We start from the raw sequence: 20489 nt of genomic DNA on the forward strand, positions 1-20489 counted from the left end.
ATGTTTTGTTTGTAATATCTATTCATTGTTGTCAGTGGGGTGTTAAAATCCCCTATTATCAGTGTGTTGCTTTCTATATCTTTCCTGAAGTCCTCCAAGATTTTCCTTATATATTTGGGTGCTCCTTTGTTGGGTGCATATACGTTTACAATGTTTGTCTTCTTGATGGATTCTTCCTTTGAGTATTAAGAAGTGTCCTTCTCTGTCTCTTTTTATGGCCTTTGTTTTGAAATCTATTTTGTCTGATATAAGTAATGCTACGCCTGCTATTTTTCCCTGTCCATTTGCTTGGAATATTTTTCTCCATCCCTTTACTTTCAGTCTGTGTAGGTCCTTTGTTCTGAGATGGGTCTCTTGTATTCAGCATATGTGTGAGTCATGTTTTCTTATCCATTCAGCTACCCTATGTCTTTTGATTGGAGCATTTAATCCATTTACATTAAAAGTTATTATTTGATAGGTACTTATTCATTTTTTCCCTTTGTACTTGTGTTCCTCTTTTTCTCCTTCTTTTTCTTCAACTTCTTAAAGCAGTCCCTTTAGTATATCTTGCAGTGCTGGTTTGGTGGAGGTGTATTCTTTTATCCTTCTCTTGTCCGGGAAGTTCCTTACTTCACCTTCCATTTTAATTGAGAGACTTGCTTGTTAGAGTAGTCTTGGTTGCTGGTTATTGTTTTTCATTACTTGGAATATTTCTTGTCATTCCCTTCTGGCTTGTAGTGTTTCTGTTGAGAAGTCAGCTGCTAGCTGACTGGGATTCCCTTGTATGTTACTACCTGTTTGTTCCTTGCTGCCTTTTGGATTCTCTCATTGTCTTTGATATTTGCCATTTTAATGATGATATGTCTAGGAGTGGGCCTCACTGGGTTCCTATTGAATGGGGACCCTCTGTGCTTCCTCAGCCTGTGTGACTTTTTCTCTCTTCCAATTAGAGAAGTCATCCATCATTACTTTTTCAAACAGGTTCGTGTCCCTTGCTTCTCTTTTTTTCCTTCTGGTATTCCTATTTTACAGATATTATTACGTTTCAGGTTGTCCTGCATTTCTCTAAACGTGTATTCATTCTTTTTGAGTCTCTTTTCACTTTCTTGCTCTTTCTGGGAGCTTTATTTTGCCTTGTCCTTCTGCTTGCTGATTCGATTCTCTTCTTCATCTAGCCTGCTTATGATTCCTTCTACTGTGTTCTTCAATTCAGAAATTGTATTCTTCATTTCCTCTTGGCTCTTATTGATAGTTTCTATGTCCTTTTTCATGCTGACAAAGTTTTCAGTAATTTCCTTGTAGTTTTCCCGTAGTGTTGGATAATTCTCTGAGCTCAGCGAGCTCATTGAGCTTCCTTAGAACCATTGTTTTGAACTCAGTGTCTGATAGTTTACTTGCCTCTATTTCATTTAGTTCTCTTTCTGGGGATTTCTCCATTCCTTTCAATAGGGTGTGTTTCTTTGTCTTCCCATTACTTAGTTGATTCTCTGGAAGTAATTGGGTTTTGACTGTTGTTTGGTTTTTCTTTGGTGGGGCCTACCCTCCAGCTGTTTGTGGGTCACTCTGCCTACCACGTCTTGTGTGTTTTTATTCAGGTGCTGCCAGAACAAAACCACAAAGCCCAGGAAACAAATCTGCAAAAATAACTCCACTCTGCAATCCCACTATCAAAAGCAAATGAACCAGTATTAATAAGGCTGTAAGGAGCTGGAGCCTATTATAAGAAAGGAGAGAAATAAACCATTAGTATAAAATCTAATGACTTAATATGCAAAAACTTGATGGACCCGAAATGAACATTAAAAATCTATGTAGTAAAAAAAATATCTCCAAATTGGAGAAGACCACAGTGGATTTTGTCTTGGTAGCCTCTACTATTTACCGTTGTTTTTTCTTTCTGGATCTGCCTCTGAGGATGTCCGATGTTGACCCTGTCTGATCTTAGGTAGTCTATTTGAGACTTCCAGGAATTGACTGTCTGTGGCTGCCTCCTTCAGCTGTTAATCTAGTCCCTCAGCAGTCAGCAGGCTGCCTTAGACACCACAGGGTGGGGCAGTGTCCCTCTTAGGGGAGGGGTTATTGGATCCTCTCATGCTGCTGCCACTCAGTGGAGTGGTCTGCCTGAGCCAGATGGCTGCTGCCATATGGGGGATGAGTGAACACCAGGACCCCGCCGGCTACTCTCTCCCTTCTCTCCCCAAAGCCTCCATTTCCAGTCTCTCCTTAAGTGTCTCTAGGCCACTCTGTGCCCCCTTTAGCCATGTATCTACTATCTGTGGCTGCCACTCTGTACTCAGTAGTCATGCTTTAGCACTACCAGGCCAGCGTCAAGTCCCTCCTGGGGCGGGGCTATTCTGTCCTTTCACGCTGTTGCCGCTTTGGGATGTGGTTTGCCTGAGCAAGATGGCTGCTGCTGTATGGGGGATTAGTCAGCACTGGGATCCCACTGGCTACTCTCTTAGTTCTCTCCCCAAAGCTCCTTCCTCAGTCTCTCCTCTGGCGTCTCCAGCCCACTCTGACCCTGCCTTTGTCGGAGATGTGGGTAAGTGGCTTCAAATAAAAATTTGTGCATTGGCCCTTTAAACAGCTCTTTGCTTCTCCAGCCGGCTGTCTGGCTAGAGCAACGCTGCTGCTTTTCGCAGCTGGCTGTCATCTGTGTACTTTTTGGGCTGTGGTGCTGTAGGTTGGAGATCCCCACTTATAGTTTAGATCCCACTCTTCTCAGGAGGATCCAACTGGCCATTTCAAGGTGCCCTGCCTGCCTTCTCAAGTGTCTACTGCTCTTATCAGTTAGGTTGTGCTAAAGCTGATTCTTCTGTCTGTCCGAGGTTATAAGGCTCATCTCTCACTATTGTTCAGTTGTTCGTTCCAGGTGATTTCTCTACAATTCAGTTGTAATTCCAGATTGGTCTTGGGAGGAGGTCAGTGTAATTTCCACTCACTCCTCCTCCATCTTGCCAACCTCCATGGAGCTTTATTTTCAGGAATGTGCTGGAGTCTCTTAAAATGCCTAGAACTAGATGTGGTTAACTTTGAGAAAGAGTGATAGAGCCCATGAAGAAAAGGTGAGAGGCAGGGAAGAGCCTAGGTATCCACACAAAACTGATTCCCTTGGGAAGGCACAGAAAAATACTTTCTGGTTTACTGTTCCAGAAAATGAGAATAGGGCCATTTGGACTTCTTCCTCGGATGTCATTCTTCTGTATCCTTGGACTTTTTACTCTTTGTAGTCTTGAGTGAAAAGTCTGGGATGATTCAGGGAGATGTTTAGAAAGCCTGAAATAAAAGCCAGAATGATGGGCTGGGGGGACTTTGGTACAAACCAGAGGTTCAGGTGATGGTTTTCTAGTATCTTGTACTAGATTAGTGATAATTGTTTGCATAGACAAAAAAAAAAACCCATAGAGAATGACAGTATCATGAGTTATTACGGTTAAGGAACAGAAAGGGCTGAGGCAGTTCAATTCACAGGATTTTACTTAAATATAAGTTGTATGACACATTAAGTGCATATAAATTATGCTTGGATAACTGTAGGTCTGTTCCTTTAAAATGTATTTCTTCAGTATGACCTTTTGTTCTTGGGCCAAGTCTTTTCAGTGAGAATTAATTTCTGCAGTTTTAATTGACATCATTGGAAGATATGTAATATTCGTATATTTCTACATTGTCAAGGGTAAATTGAAAGAAAGAAAGCATGATCATCTTTTCTATTATTGCAGCTTGTAGTTAGTGTAACTGGCCAAGGAAAACCAGTACCTGTAACATGAATCAGTAGCTCAGAGCTGTGTAATTTCTATTATCTCCTTGGGTATTCTTTTGTGACCTCCTTTGTGCTGCCAAAATTAGAAACTTTGCTCGATATTATTAGATGCATTCAGATAACCTGAAGAAGAGAACCATCTTGACATTCCAAGTGGTTTTAAGAAGGTATTTTAAAGAATAATAAAAAGTATTTTAAAGTCGTTGCTGAAAACTTAATAAAAAGTCATATATTTAATGTTTAGGTCTCTGAATAAAGATGAACTTGGCTGAGATTTGTGACAATGCAAAGAAAGGAAGAGAATATGCACTTCTTGGAAATTATGACTCATCAATGGTGTATTACCAAGGGGTGATCCAGCAGATTCAGAGACATTGCCAGTCAGTCAGAGACCCGGCTATCAAAGGCAAATGGCAACAGGTAAGGTCACATTATTCAGTGAGTCAGGGCAGTAGTCTGTTGTACTTGAAAGACTGGAGCTTGAGATGTTGTAAATAGTTCTTCTATGTCTGAATACTGAGCTATATTTAAAACATACTCTTAAGTAATTTTTTTCCTGCTCAGTTAATATTTTATATATTTTTGATTATTTCATGAGACATATTTCAAAGATAATTGGGTTGGCCAAAAAGACCATTTAGTTTTTTCTGTAAAATAAAAGACACATTTTTCATTTTCACTAATAATTTCATTGATTTGGATATTTTGAGTATGTCGGCTATCTCCCATATAGTGTAACATTGATTGTTCTCAATTGATGTCTTGATTTGATCACTATCAAATTCAACTCATCTACATGATCATGGAGCATCATCCAGGGGGAAATCTCCAGTATGAAACTTTGCAAACCACTTTGGACATGTTTGATCAGTCACAGCACCTTCTCTCTACACTGCACTAACCTTTTTGCATTGCAGTAGCATTTGTACTCTTGAAATAATAACGCAAAATATGCCAAAAATGTTGAGTATTTTCTTCCCTCTTCAGTATTAAAATGGCTACACAAAAGTCACAAATTTTGATAAGTTTTTTTAAATGCGTGCTGATATGACAGCAGTCACAATACAATCTAACAAAATTGTTTTGAATGAAGTTAAAGACAACTAAGCACTACTAGAGCCAACTTATGGAAAAAAAGCAAATGAACTTTCTGGCCAACCCAACTTAATTCTAATTGAATTGACTTTCAATTTTTAAAATTTTTCAAGATCAGTTGCCTAATTGTGAGTACAAATTTTGGAAATGAAGTATGGCTACTTGCCCTTTCCTGTTTCAATTTAACATGTAATTTTGACCCATTTCTTGAAACTTTTTCTTTAAGAAAGTTCCCTCTTTTCCTTGGCTGGGTGGCTTAGTTGGCTGGAATGTCATCCCATACACTGAAAGGATGTGGATTTGATTCCTGGTCAGGGCACATTCTTCGGTTATGGGTTCAATGCCCGGTTGGGTGCATACGTGAGTCAACTGATTGATGTTTCTTTCACATTGATGTTTCTCTATCCCCTCCCTTCCTCTCTCTTAAATTAATAAAATATATCCTTGGGTAAGGATGAAACAAAAATTTCCTCTCCTTTTGAAAGACTTCTTACAAATACAAAGAAGTCAGTAATCTAATTTAAAGACACTAATATATTTGCTGTCTCTTGACTATACAACTTGATTATGTAATTGTACAGTTAATAAAATCCTGAATTATAACTTCCCCACTTTTTTTAAAATAATTTTTTTAAGTTTTTTCAAAAAGATTTTATTTATTTATTTTTAGAGAGGGGAAGGGAGGGAGAAAGAAAGAGCAAGAAACATCAATGTATCGTTGCCTCTTGTGCACCCCCCATCCAGGACCTAGCCTACAACCCAGGCATGTGCCCTACACTGGGAATTGAACTTGGAACCCTTTGGTTCATAGGCTGGTGCTCAATCCACTGAGCCACACAAACCAGGGCTCCCCACTTATTCTTAAAACTTAAAAGTCTTTTAAAATTAATAGTGCAAAGTCAAGCATTTCTTTGAAGTTTCCATTTTATGTACTAGTGCCTTTTCAGTATTTCTTCTAATTTTTCTGCTAGTCAGAAATTGATGTTTAGTAAATTTTCAGGTTAAATTTGGCTTATTTTTCAACCTAAGTGTTACCAGATTATGTTGGGTGAGAACAATATACTTGCTCTAACTCAAGGTGAAATTTTTAGTTGTTTTCTTCTGCCCTGCATACTAGCCACAGATAAGAGTGCTGTATTAAACTAGCACGGAAATATTTTCGACATGTTTTTAATTGTGTTAAGTATTTGCCTTTGTAATCAGATATTTCTACCATATTTTTTTCTGTTAGTTTCTAAAATTTCATTTCTCCAAGTATATCATATAATTGTGTCTATGAGCAGTTGAATTTTACCGAGGTTTTCTTTGGTTCTTCATCTCCTTTACATGTTCCTTTCTATATAGTACTCAAGATAAAGTTAAGAGAAAGTTACTTATGCTGTGCTAAATGTTCTTTCTGATTTAAAGAAAAGAATTGTTAAACTGAATTTATAAATGTAATTTTCAATCTATTATCTTTTTGCCTTTGAAAATTAGTTTGGGCTCAGAGTTTCAAAACACAAGAATTTCTACATAATGGGTGCTCAATGAGGTTTTCTTTAAGTATAGGAAAAATCTTGCTTTTGAGCTCAAAATAAACTTTACCCAGGACTTGAAGGAATTTAACAAAGCCAAAGTAATTCAGATTTTAGGTGAAGGATAATTTTTTTGGAAGATATTTCCAAGTATGTTAAAAGGATTTAGCATTAATAATACAAGTTTCTGGGATTGGCTAACTTGTTACTGACTTGGTTGTTTATTTTAAATTATGTTCATGGTTATTACATTCCTTGGTAAAAATAAAGTTCCATTATGAAAGGCATATAACTACTTTCCCTATTAAGTGTTTTTTTCAAACCAATGTCTGTGCTGCCCTTGTGTTTATATCACTTTAAAGGGTTCTTTTTTTTTTTTAAGATTTTATTTATTTATTTTTAGAGAGAGGGGAAGAGAGGGAAAGAAACATCAATATGTGGTTGCCTCTCACGTGCCCCCCACAGGGGACCTTTCCTGCAACCCAGGCTTGTGCCCTGACTGGGAATTGAACTGGCAACCGTTTGGTTCACAGACTGGCACTCAATCCACTAGCCACACCAGCCACATCTTTGTTTTTTAATGCATTTTAATGACTCATTTTGCATACTTTGAAAAACATTAAGAAAGCTTACATTCTATGGCAATTTATTATTTGCAATATATAAACTTTAAAAAGTTTTTGATATAAAGGCTATATACATATTTTTTCAAGGTTCGGCAGGAATTATTGGAAGAATACGAACAAGTTAAAAGTATTGTCAACACTCTGGAAAGTTTTAAAATGGACAAGCCCCCAGATTTCCCTGTGTCTTGTCAAGATGAGCCATTTAGAGATCCTGCTGTTTGGCCGCCCCCTGTACCTGCGGAACACAGGTAAATGGGACTTCATGTTGTCTTTAGGTATATCTGTAGCTAGTCAATATTTAGTGTGACGAGAGTGAAGCTTTATTTGAACAAGGGATGAAAAGTCTTTTGAAGGGTGGCATATAAATAAAATACCTGTATAATTTTTATACCTATAGGTTTACAGAGTTTGTATTTGATAAAGAACAGAAGTTAATCATTTGACATATACCCTGCTTTTAGAATGTTTTACTGCTGTGTTTATAACAATAGAAATCTATTAGTCCTAAAATTTATCTGTTAAGTGAGGTCTTTTATTTATTATATTTTTTAGTTTCCTTTGTTAATAGTTCATTTTTTATTCCATTTTTTCCATTACCATTTATTCCCCCATGCCCTCTTTCCCTCCACCCTCCCCACCACAATCAGCACACTGTTGTCGGTGTCCATGAGTTCTTTTTCTTTTTTGTTTGATCCCTCCAACTCCCCAAGCCCTTGCCAGAGCTGTCAGACTGCTCTCTATCTATGACTTTGTCTCTATTTTGCTTGTTAGTTCATTTTATTCATTAGATTCCACATATGAGCAAAATTATATGGTATTTATCTCTCTGACTGATTTGTTTCACTTAGCATAATAATCTCCATGTCCATCTATGCTGTTGGAAAAGGTAACATTTTCTTTTTTCTTTTTTTCCACAGCTGAATAGTATTCCATCATGTAAATGTACCATAGTGTCATCTACTGATGAACACTTAGCTGCTTCCAAATCGTGGCTATTGTAAATAATGCTGTAATGATGATAAGGATACATATATTCTTCTGAGTTAGTATTTTGGGTTTCTTCAGATAAATTTTTAGATGTAGAATTTCTAGGTCATAAGGCAGTTCCATTTTTAATTTTTTGAGGTAAGTCTATACTGTTTCCACAGTGGCTGCACCCATATGCATTCCCACCAACAGTGCCTGAGGGTTCCCTTTTTCTCTACATCCTCACCAACGCTTGTTAATTTATTAATGATATCCATTCTGGCAGGTATGAGGTGATATCTCATTGTGGTTTTAATTTGCATCTCCCTTATGATTAGAGACATTGAGCTTCTTTTCCTATGTCTGTTGGCCATCCTTATGTCTTCTTTGGAGAAGTGTCTCTTCAGGTCCTTTGCTCATTTTTTAATTGGATTTTTTTTTTCCTCATGACATTGTATTTATTCAAGAAAGTGTAATTAGCAGTCAGGTCTCTATATGCCTAATACTAAAAATATTGGTACAGAAGTAAGATCATATATCACAATTCCTCACCTATCAGAATACTACTTCATTTATAGATAAAGAAAACACATATCTAACATAAGCTGTGTAATCTGAAAAATAAGTGAAGCCTTTATATATTTATATAATTATTGTTATTTTTTGTTAGGATTTTATTTTTTTAATTTTATTTTTTTAAATTTATATATCTTGTTTATTCTATTACAGTTGTCTTAAGTTTTTTCCCTTTACCCCCTCTACCCATCCCACCCCCACCCTGCGCTCCCACAGTCAATTCCCACTCTGTTGTCCATGTCCATGGGTCATTCATACATGTTCTTTGTCTAATCCCTTCCCCTTTTTTCCTCCTTCCCCATTACCTCTGGTCACTTTCAGTCTGCTCCATGTTTCTATGCCTGTGGTTTATTTTGTTCATTAGTTTATTTTGTTGCATAGAGTCCACTTATAGGTGAGATCATATGATATTTGTCTTTCATCAACTGGGTTATTTCACTTATCTTAATATTCTCCAACTCCATCCATGTTGTCACAAAAGGTAGGAGTTCCATCTCTTTTGCTCTTTCTTTCTCTCTATCTTCCTTCCTTTTTTTCCTTCTTTCTTAAATGTAGATTCATTTTGTTTATTTTTTAAAATGTCAAAGTTAATTATAAAATATTAAAAAATTTAAAACCATATAAAGTCTCAGCAATTACACCAACATATCACCAGCACAGAAATAATCAAGTAGATCAATGAATATAATGAGCATTCTAGAGACAAACATGTGTATCTGTCTGACAATGTAATATATGATTAAGTTGATATTTCAAACCAATGGGTAAAATAGGCTTATTCAACAAACAAGGTACATGGACCACTGTTACTTGAAATGAAACGAGTATAGAGCCCTAGTTCACACATTATGCAAGAAATATTCAGGTGAGTTAAAAATCAGTATGTAGAATCTAAGGAGTTTTAGGAGAAAATACAAAGTAATATTTTTCTTACCCTGAAGTAACATATTCAAACCCAGAAGCTACAAAGTAAAATATTGACAATATGACTATATTAAACATTTAAGACTATACAGTAATATACGTATAAAAAAAGTTAAAGGACAAGTAATAGAATATGAAAGTATTTGTAACACATCTAAAAAAGGGATAGTTTTTTTTTAGGGATGAAATTCTACAAACGTTTAATCAAAAAATGGATGAAGAATACCAAAAAGTCATTTAAAGCTTTTTGAAAATAATAGAAATAGGCAAGAAATATACAAAAACGGGTTTAGTTTTAACAAATAATAAAGGAACATTTAAAATAACACATCATTGTTAAAATCAGATTAATAAGTATTAAAAATATTGGTAATATCAAGTATTGTTGCCTGTGAAAGGACCTGAGTATTCACAGACTCTTTTTCTTCATCTGCTTAAAGCAGTCCCTTTAGCATATTTTTCAAAACTGGTTTGGTGGAGATGTATTCTTTTAGCTTTCTTTTGTCAGGGAACCTCCTTATTTCACCTTCCATTTTAATTCAGAGCCTTGCTGGGTAGAGCAGTCTTGGTTGCAGGCCTTTTCTTTTAATGACTGGGATTACTTCTTGTCATTCCCTTCTGGCTTGTAGTGTTTCTGTTGAGAAGTCAACTACTAGCCATATCAGGGATCCCTTACATGATACTACCTCTCTCTCTTGGTGCCTTTGGAATTCTCTGTTTGTCTTTGGTATTTGCCATTTTAATGATAGTGAGTTTTGGAGTGGGCCTCATTGGGTTCCTCTTGATGGTACCCTCTGTGCTTCCTGGATATGTGACTTTTTCTCTCCTCCAGTTAGGGAAGTTTTCCATCATTACTTTTTCAAACAGGTTTTCTATCCCTTGCTCCTCTTCTCCTTCTGGTATTTCTATTTTATGCACATTTTTACATTTCAGGTTGTCTTGTATTTCCCTCAACACCTCTTCATTCTTTTGAGTCTTTTTTCATTTTCTTGCTCTTTCTGGGAGCTTTTTTCTACCTTATCCTCCAGCTCACTAATTCAGTCCTCTGCTTCATGTAGCCTACTTTTGATTCCTTCTGCTGTGTTCTTCAATTCAGAAATTGTAATCTTCATTTCCTCTTGCCTCTTATTGATAGTTTGTGTCCTTTTTCATGCTGACATAATTTGCAGTAAGTTGCTTGTAGTTTCCCTGTGGTTTTTGTAATTCTCTCTGAGCTCACTGAGCTCATTGATCTTCCTTTATAACTGTTGTTTTGTACTCAATATCTTATGTTTACTTGCCTCTATTTCATTTAGTTGTCTTTCTGGGGATCCTCCTTTCCCTTCAACTGGGGGGTGTTTCTTTGTCTCTTCCCATTATTGTGAGGCTCTTCTCTTTTTCTTCTGCTTCTTAAATTGATCTGTCTTGATTTCCTGACTTTGTGTTGTGAACTTCTATGGCAGGAGACCGCGGGTTTTGTTTTTTTTTTCCCCTCGGGATCTGCCTCTGATGATGTCAGATATTGACCCTAACTTTAGGCAGTCTGTTTGAGACTTCCAGGAATATACTGTCTGTGGCTGTCTCCTTCAGCTGTTAATCTTGTCCCTCTGCACTCAGCAGGCTGATTTAGAGACACCACAGGGTGGGGCAGAGTCCCTCCTGGGGGCGGGGTTATTGGGTCCTCTAACGCTGCCGCTGCTCAGGAGACTGGTCTGCCTGAGCAAGGTGGCTGCTGCTGTATGGGGGAGGAGTCAGCACTGGGATCCCGCCAGCTACTTACCCTGTTCTCTCCCCAAAGTTTCCATCTCCAGTCTCTCAGGTGTCTCTAGACCAGTCTTCCCCTCTAGTAGCCAGGGATCTAATATCTGTGGCCGTCACTCTGCACTCAGCAGGCCAGCTTAGAGACACCACAGGGCAGGGCAGAGTCCCTCCTGGGGGCAGGGCTGTTGGGTCCTCTCAGACTGCTGGTCGGGGTAGTGGTCTGCCTAAGCAAGATGGCTGCTGCCATATGGGGCTGAGTTAGCACTGGGATCCTGCCAACTACTCTCTCAGTTCTCTCCCCAAAGCCTCCTTCCCCAGTCTCTCCTCAGGTGTCTCTCGCCCACTCTGCCCCCTGCCCCTACCTTTGCCAGAGACCAGGGTAAGTGGCTGCAAATAAAAATTTATGTGTTGGCCCTTTAAATGGCTCTTTGTGTCTCCAGCTACCTGTCGCTGGCAGAGAGCAACTTTGCCACTTTTTGCAGCTCGGCTGTTATCTGTGTACTTTTCGGGCTCTGGTACTGTAGGTTGGAGATCCCCGCTTATAGTTTAGACTCCACTCTCCTCAGGGGGATCCAACTGGCTGTTTCAATATCCTTCTGGTGCTGCTGCCCATGGGTGCCCTGCCTGCCTTCTCAGAACTGTACCGCACTCCTTACCAGTTAGGTTGTGCTAAAGCTGTTTCTTCTGTCTGTCCGAGATTATAAGGCTCCTTTTTTATTGTTGTTCAGTTGTTTGTTCTGGGTGATTTCTCTACTATTTAGTTGTAATTCCAGGTTGGTCCTGGGAGGAGGTCAGTGTGACTTCCACTCAATCCTCCACCATCTTGGTTCTGATCTATTTTACTATTTGTAAAGATTTTATTTACTTTTAGAGAGAGGGGGAGGAAGAGAGAAGGAAAGGGAGAGAAACATCCATGTGCGAGAGAAACACTGATCGGTTGCCTCTCTCATGCCCTCAACTTGGGACCTGGCTTGCAATCCAAGCATGTGCACTGACTAGCAACTTACCTTGCTGCCTTTTGGTTTGTGGAATGATGCCCAACCCTTGAGCCACACTAGTCAGGATATTATCCGAGATTTTATTGCCTATGTATTCTCCTAGGATTTTTATGGTTTTCTATCTAACATCTAAGTCTTTAATCCATTTTGAACTTATTTTTGTGTGGCATAAGAAGGTCGTCTAGTTTCAGTTTTCTGTACATATCTGTCCAATTTCCCCAATGTCATTAATTGAATAACTGTGTGTAGTCCGCTGTATGTTTTTGCCTCCTCTGTCAAATATTAATTGATGATAAAGATGTGGGTTTATTTCTGGGCTATTCTGTTCCATTGATCTCTATATGTCTGTTTTTATGCCAGTATGATGCTGTTTTGATTACTGTGGACTTATAGTATAGTTTGGTATTAGGCAGTGTGATTCCTCTAAGTTTCCTCTTCTTTCTCAAGATTGCTGTTGCTATTTGGGTTCTTTCGTGGTTCCATAAAAATATTTGGAATATATGTTCTAGTTCTGTGAAATACTTCATTGGTATCTAGATAGGAATTGTTTTGAATTATTGATTGCTTTGGGTAGTATGGACATTTTTATGATGTTAATTCTTATTCTTGGACACAATCTGTGCTTCCACCTATTTGTATCTTCCTCAGTTTCTTTTCAATATCTTATAATTTTCCAAGTACAGGCCTTTTACATCCTTGGTTAGGTTTATTCCTACGTATTTTGTTCTTTTTGAAGCAGTTTTGAATGGGATTGTTTTCTTCATTTCCCTTTCTGATAGTTTATTATTGGCATATAAATATGCAACTGATTTCTGGATATTAATTTGTATCCTGCTAATTTAACTGAATTCATTTATCAGTTCCAGTAGTTTTTTGGTGGAATCTTTAGGGTTCTCTATATACAGTATCATGTTATCTGCAAATAATGACAATTTTACTTCCTTGCTTCTAATTTGGATGCCTTTTATTTCTTCTTGTCTGATTGCTATGGCTAGGACTTCTAGTACTATGGTGAATAATAGTGGTGAATGCAGACATTCCTGTTTTGTTCCTGATCTTAAGGGTAACACTTGTTGTTTTTGCCCATTGAATATGATGCTGGCAGTGAGTTTATCATATGAGGCCTTTATTACATTTATGTATGCTTTCTCTATTCCGACTTGGCTGAGAGCTTTTATCATAAATGGGTGTGGGATTTATCAAGTGCTTTTTCTGCATCTATTGGTATGATTATGTGATTTTTATCTGTCATTTTGTTTACGTTGTGTATCATGTTTATTGATTTGCGGATATGTAACAACCTTGTATCCCTGGAATAAATAGCACTTGAGAATTTTAGCATCTATTTTCATCAGAGATATTGGCCTATTATTTTCTTTCTTTGGTGTGTCTTTAGCTGATACTGTAATTAGGATAATGGTGGCCTGGTAAAATGAGCTTGGGAGTCTTCCCTCTTCTTTCATTTTTGGAATAGTTTGAGGAGAGGTTTGTTCTTCTTGGAATGTTTGGTAAAATTCATCTGTGAAGACACCTGGTCCAGGGCTTTTGTTTTAGGAGGTTTTTGATTAGTATTTAAATTTCTCTAGGTGTAAGCTATCTATTCAGATTCTCTGATTCTTCCTGATTTAATTTTGGAATATTATATGTTTCTAGGAATTTATTCATTTCATCCAGGTTGTCTAATTTGTTGTTTGTAATAATTTCTTATAATACTTTGTATTTCTTTTGTGTCAGTTGATTTTTCTCTTTCATTTTGATTTTATTTATTTGGGTCCTCTCTCTTTTTTTCTTGATGAATCTGATTAAAGGTTTGTCAGTCTTGTTTATCTTTTCAAAGAACCAACTCTCGGATTCATTGATCTTTTGTATTGTTTTTTTAGACTCTCTTTCATTTATTTCTGCTTGGATCTTTATTATTCCATTTCTTCTACTCACTTTGGGCCTTGTTTGTTGCTCTTTGTCAAGTTTCTTTAAGTGTAAAGTTAGATTGTTTATTTGAGCCTTTTTTTGTTTCTTGAGATAGGCCTGTAATCTTACGAATTTTCCTGTTAGTACTGCTTTCCCTGTGTCCCGCAGATTTTGTATTGTTGTGTTCTCATTTTCATTTGTTTCAAGATATCTTCTGATGTCTTTTTTTATCTCATTATTATCCCATTCATTGTTTAATAACATGTTATTTAGCTTCCATGCCTCTGTGTATTTTTCACTTTTCTTCCTGGGATTGATTTTTAGTTTTATAGCATTATGGGCAGAGAGGATGTCTGATATGATTTCAGTCTTCTTAAATTTATTGAGGCTTGTTGTGTGTCCTAATACGTGGTCTGTCCTAGAAAACGTTCCATGTGTGCTTGAAAAGCATGTGTATTCTGCTGCTTTGGGGTGAAATGCTCTGAAGATACCAATTAAATCCATTTGATCTAGTGTTTCATTTAAGGCCACCCTCTTATTGATATTCTTGGAAGATGAATTTTTTCGGATGAATATATCCTGGAAGATGAATTTTTTGAAGCCAATGGAGTGTGAAAATCCCCTACTATGATGCATTTCTGTATATTTCTCCCTTTATATCCATCAGGATTTGTTTTACATATTTAGGTGCTCCTATGTTGGGCACATAAATGTTTACTAGGGTTATATCCTCCTGTTGAATTATTCACTTTATCATTATGTAGTGTCCTTTGTCTCTTACTATAACCTTGGTTTTAAAGTCTACTTTGTTGGATATAAGTATTGTTACCCCAGCTTTTTTTTTCTTTTCATTTGCATGAAATACCTTTTTTCATTCTTTACTTTTAGTCTGTTTATCTTTCAACTGAGGTTGGTCTCTTGAAGATAGCATATACATGGGTCTTGTTTTCTTATCCATTCAGCTACCATATGTCTTTTGATTGAAGCATGTAAGCCATTTACATTTAAAGTGATTATTGATAGATAGGTATTTATTGGCATTTTATTTTTTTAACTGTGTTTCTCTTTTTTTCTCTTTCTTCTTTTTAATGCAAGCCCTTTATCGTTTGTTGTAACACTGGTTTGGTGGTAAAAAACTTCTTTATCTCTTTCTAGTCTGGGAAGCTCTTTATTTTTCCTTCAATTTTAAATGATAGCCTTACTGGGTAAATGAGCCTTGGTTGTAGGTCCTTGCTTTTCATCACCTTGAATTTTTCATGCCAGTCCCTTCTGGACTGAAATGTTTCTGTTGAGAAATGAGATGACAGTCTTATGGGAGCTCCTTTGCAGGTAAGTATCTGCTTTTCTCTTGCAGCTTTTAAGATTCTCTCCTTGTCTTTAAGCTTTGCCATTTTAATTATGGTGTGTCTTGGTTTAGGCCTCTTTGGGTCCATCTTGTTTGGGACTCTGCTTCCTGCACTGGTGTGTCTTTTTCCTTCTCCAGCTACTCTTGCAGCTGTAGTCCACTCTGCTCTCCCTCTGCCAGGGCCAGGGTAAGTGGCTGCAATTCAAATTTTGTGTGTTGGCCCTTTGAAAGGCGCTCTGCACCTTTATCTGTCTGTCCATGGTGGACAGAATCTCTGCTGCTTTTTACAGCCGCATGTTATGTGGGCATCTTTCCCAGGTCTGGTGCTCTTGGCAGTGGAACCCCACTTGGGGTTTAGATCATACGCTTCTCAGGGATTACTTACCGGCTGAGGGGGGTACTCCGTCTAACAGAGTCCCCCCAGGTCGCTGTGGATAAGGAAAATAAGTCGTTCCAAACAGTCTCAGTCTGCCAGGAAAAGGGAGTAGTGATTCCCTCTAGTGGAGAATGCCCCGAGCTCTTCTCTTGAAGTGGTTTTTATTGAGAGCCATATGTGCAGGGGTATACAGCATGCATGCAAAACTCATCAATCAATGTCAGAAGGCTATGTTTACAGAAAACAGATAGAGATCTTAGATAACAATTGAAGGAACACAGAGATTTGCCTCAGGTCAGGGTCTGGTAGACAGGGTGGTGCCCATCGGCCCTGAAACCTGGGAAACTGATCACATTCTGTGCTCAACTCCAAACATCAGTACTCTTTAACTCAAGGGCATTCTTGGCAAAGTAAGTTTTGTAGAATTTAATGCATTTCTTTTCCAGGCCTAATTGTCCCTGGAAACCGGGAACTGCCTGATCCAGTTTAGGGTTCTACCTGCCTTTAGTACTGTTTCACTGACCTGGTCAGGTGGGTGGAGCAGAGAAGCCAAGAGAAAAGGAGACGTCTTTCAGATAGAATAAAGACTCTGGCTATGACAAAGCTGAGGGGTGAGGGTCTTTTGCCCCTTCTCCATGTCCCCCAAGTCCTTCCCTGATGGACCCTAAGTGACTATGCCTGTCTTGGGTTGCCCCTGCCATCAAGAGGTCTTACCCATCATTGACTAACCAGCCATCCTCCAGGGCCAAGCAGAGTGATGTGAGGGAGACAGAGGCTGCACCCCTGCCAGGGGCACAGGTTTTTTTTTTCTCAGTGGCCTATTTTCCCAAGGCCTCCTTGCTCAGCTCCAGCTTTGGGGCCCTCTCACTTCTCAGTGAGACTACCGTCCCTGAAGCCAGGCAGGATGGTTCCCAACAACCGGCCACTGAAATATCCTTCCAGAATTTCAGCTGCCACCTGTGGGAGCCCAACCAGCCCTCTTTGTGATTATGTGCTCTTGTTGTGGTGATGTGGCTTCTTCCCTATGTCCTTGGTTATGACTTCTGTCCAGCTATAGTTCAGTTGGTTTCAAGAATCATGGTATTGTTATCATGGAAGTTCCAAAGTAAATACTGAAGTAAAGAAATAATATCATTTTGATCTATCAAACTTGAAAATTTTGTGTATGTATTAAAAAATACCTTATTTTTATGAAAGCCATTAATTCAGAAATATACTTTGTTTAAAACTAAAAGATGACCAAAAACATGACTAAAAAGATGACATATTATTGTATAAATTTAAGGTGTAGAATGTGTGATTTGATACCCTTATATATTGCATTATGATTACCACCATAACATTAGTGGACACTTCTATCTCATCACATAATTATCATTGCTTTTTTGTGGTGGGAACAGTTAAAATCTAGTCTCTTAGCAACTTTGAACTTTATAATAGAGTATGGTTGACCATAATTACTATGCTGTGCATTAGATCTTTAGGATTTATTTATTTAGTGGTTGCAAGTTTGTACCCTTAAACAACATCTCCCCAGTTCCCTTAACTCTCCAACCCCTGGTAACCACAATTCTACTCTCTGTTTTTGTAAGTTTGGCTTTTTCAGATTGTACACATAAGAGATATGACAGAGTATTTGTGTTTTGTTGAATTATCTCACTTAGCATAATGCCCTCAAGGTTCACCCATAGTGTTGTAACTGACAAGATTTTCTTTTTTTTCAATGCTGAACAATATTCCATTGTATAGATGTACCACATCTTCTTTATCCCTTCATCTGTCCATGGATGCTTAGGTTTCCATATATTAGCTATTGTGAATATTGTTGCAGCAGGGAACAGGGAGGGTGCAAATAGATCTTCAATATTCTGTTTTCATTTTCTTTAGGTGAAGACCTAAGGTTGGAATTGCTGGATCATCTGGTAGTTCTGTTTTTAATTTTTTGGAGAACCTCCACACTGTTTTCCATAGTAATGGAACCAGTTTGCATTCACACCAACAGTGGACAAGGGTTTCCATTTTTCCACATCTTTGCCAACACTTATCTCTTATTTTTGATGATAGCCATTCTAATAGGGGTAAGGTGATATCTCATTGTGTTTTTAACTTGCATTTCCTTAGTGATTAGTGATGTTCAGCATCTTTTCGTGAACCTCTTGGCCATTTGTATGTCTTCTTTGGAAAAAATGTCTTTTTAGTTCCTTTGCCAATTTTTTAAATCAGATTTTTTTCTTTTTTTTATTGAGTTATATGAATTATTTAATATATTTTGGACATTAACCCCTTATCCAATATATGATTTGCAAATAATTTCTCTTATCAGATAGGTTGTCTTTTCATTCTTTGGATTCTTTTGCTGTGATAAAGCTTTTTTAGTTTGAAGTAGTCCCATTTGTGGATTTTCACTTTTTTTGTTTTTGCTTTTGGTATTGTAGACAAAAAATCATTGCTAAGATTAATACCAAGGAACTTCTTTACCATGTTTTCTTCTAGCTGTTTTACAGCATCAGGTCTTATGTTTAAGTCTTTTAAATCCATCTCAAGTTTATTTTTGTGAATGGTGTGATTTAAGGGGTCCAATTTTATTTTTCTTCTAGTGGTTATTCAGTTTTCTCAACAATATTTGTTGAAGAGACTGTTCTTTCCATATTGAGTGTTCTTGGCTCACCAGTCAAATACTAATTAACCATAAATGCAGAGGTTTATTTCAGGCCTCTCTTTTGTTTCAGTTGTCTATGTGTCTAAATTTATGTCAGCACTATACTGTTTTAATTACTGTAGCTTTGTAGTATGGTTTGATATCAGGAATATGATGTGATACCTCTTGCATTGTTCTTTTTTCTCATGATTGCTTTGGCTATTCAGGGTCTTTTGTAGTTCCATAAAAATTTTAGGATTATTTTTTCTGTTTCTATGAAAAATGATATTGGAACTTTGATAGGGATTGTGTTGATTCCATAGATGGCTTTGGATAGAGTGGACATTTTAACAATATTAATCTTTGATCCATGAACACAGGATATATTTCCATTTGTTTGTATTTTCTTTAATTTATTTTATTAAAGTGTTGTAGTTTTCATTGTACATATCTTTTACTTCCTATTTTATTGTTTTATGCTATTGTGAGTAGGGTAGTTTTATTTATTTCTTTTTCAGATATATTGTTATTAGTGTGTAGAATCACACTGATTTCTGATTTTATATTCTGCAACTTGACCGAATTTGTTGATTAGTTCCAACAGTTTTTGTGGTTGAATCTTTTCTATTTTTAAGATCATATCACCTGCAAATAATGCCAGGTTTTGCATCTTCGTTTTTGGTTTGGATGCTTTTTTAGTTCTTTGTCTTGCCTAATTGCTCTGGCTTGGACTTCCAGTGCAATGTTGAATCAGAATGGTGAGAGTGGGTATCCTTGTCCTATTCCTGATCTTAGAGGAGAAGCTTTCAATTTTTCACTGTTGAGTATAGTGTTAACTGTGGGTTTGTTATATATGGACTTTATTATGTTGAGGTATGTTTTTTCTGTATTGAATTTGTTGAAGGTTTTTAAGTATGAAAGAATGTTACATTTTGTCAACTGCTTTTTCTACATCTATTGAGATCGTATGATTTGTATTTATCATCCTATTAATGTGGATAGATTTATTGATTTGCATAAGCTGAATCACTCTGGCATGTCAGGAATAAATCTTACGTGGTAATGGTGTATAATCCTTTTTAATATATTGTTGAATTTGTAGTATTTTGTTGAGAGTTTTTGTCTCTTCATTCACTAGGGATATTGGTCTACAGTGTTTTTTTTATTTCAGTGTCCTTAACTGGCTTGCTTGTAATTCTGGCCTCATAAAGTGAGTTTGGAAGTGTTCCCTCATCTTCAGTTTTTTGGAAGACTTTGAGAAAGATTGGTGTTAACTCTTTTTCAGATAGTTGATAGAATTTACCAGTGCAGCCATTTGGTCCTGGGAATAACTTTCAGTATAGGAGATGCCAGTTCTGAATAAGTAGAGCACCATGATGTATTTCAGATAACAGTGGCCACAGATAATAACTGTAATATTTGTGGCTCAAACTGAATAAAAAAATGAGGCTAACTTTTCCCACTGATGAGCACTTACCTGAAAACTTCTTATTAGAGAACATTAGGCCAGGTATTTCCTTTTCTTTGTTCTCTCTAAACTGCCTAAATTCAGACTAAGATTTATTTTTATATTTGTGCTTTAATCTTTCCTCTTAATGAAAGTGAAAGATGAATGGACCAGAATGTAGTTCTCTGAACCTCCATTCTCCATTCTAAATTAAAAAAAAAGTTTTTCTTGTATGTAGCCATTGTGTATATTTGTTTCCTCTGTCAGTCAGAAACCCGTAATAAAAAATCTAGGACTGTACATTGTCAGGGGAAAATTTTTTAATTCTCATGTATCATCAACAACAATAGAAAAATACCCATCAAATCCACAAGGTTCTGCTAGTGAAGAGATTCTGTTTAATATCTTGAGTACTATTATGGGATAAACTTTATGAATAAAGTTGTTACATAAGCAAAGGCACAGCATCATAGCGACTCATTTGTGAGGCAGATGTTAATGAAGAAAAATTACACAGATTTGCGGCACAGAATGTGTTCATGGACTGATAAAATAAGTAAATATTAAGATTGTAAGTTTAGGGTTAAAAGT

At 37.1% G+C, this 20489-nt stretch overlaps 1 protein-coding gene across 1 annotated transcript in view; it reads left to right on the top strand.

Moving 5' to 3' along the window:
• The window catches only part of KATNAL1 (katanin catalytic subunit A1 like 1), a 113578-nt gene that overhangs the window by 33032 nt on the left and 60057 nt on the right, over positions 1 to 20489 (top strand). The window contains exons 2-3 of the mRNA XM_054577113.1: positions 3990 to 4165; positions 7068 to 7228. Coding sequence (XP_054433088.1) covers positions 4004 to 4165; positions 7068 to 7228 — 323 coding nt within the window. The 5' untranslated portion in view covers positions 3990 to 4003. The remainder of the gene's footprint in view (positions 1 to 3989; positions 4166 to 7067; positions 7229 to 20489) is intronic.

Source organism: Pteronotus mesoamericanus, unplaced genomic scaffold (genome assembly GCF_021234165.1).
Source record: "Pteronotus mesoamericanus isolate MK-2021 breed Mesoamerican mustached bat unplaced genomic scaffold, CSHL_Meso_final contig_41, whole genome shotgun sequence".
NCBI lineage: Eukaryota > Metazoa > Chordata > Mammalia > Chiroptera > Mormoopidae > Pteronotus > Pteronotus mesoamericanus.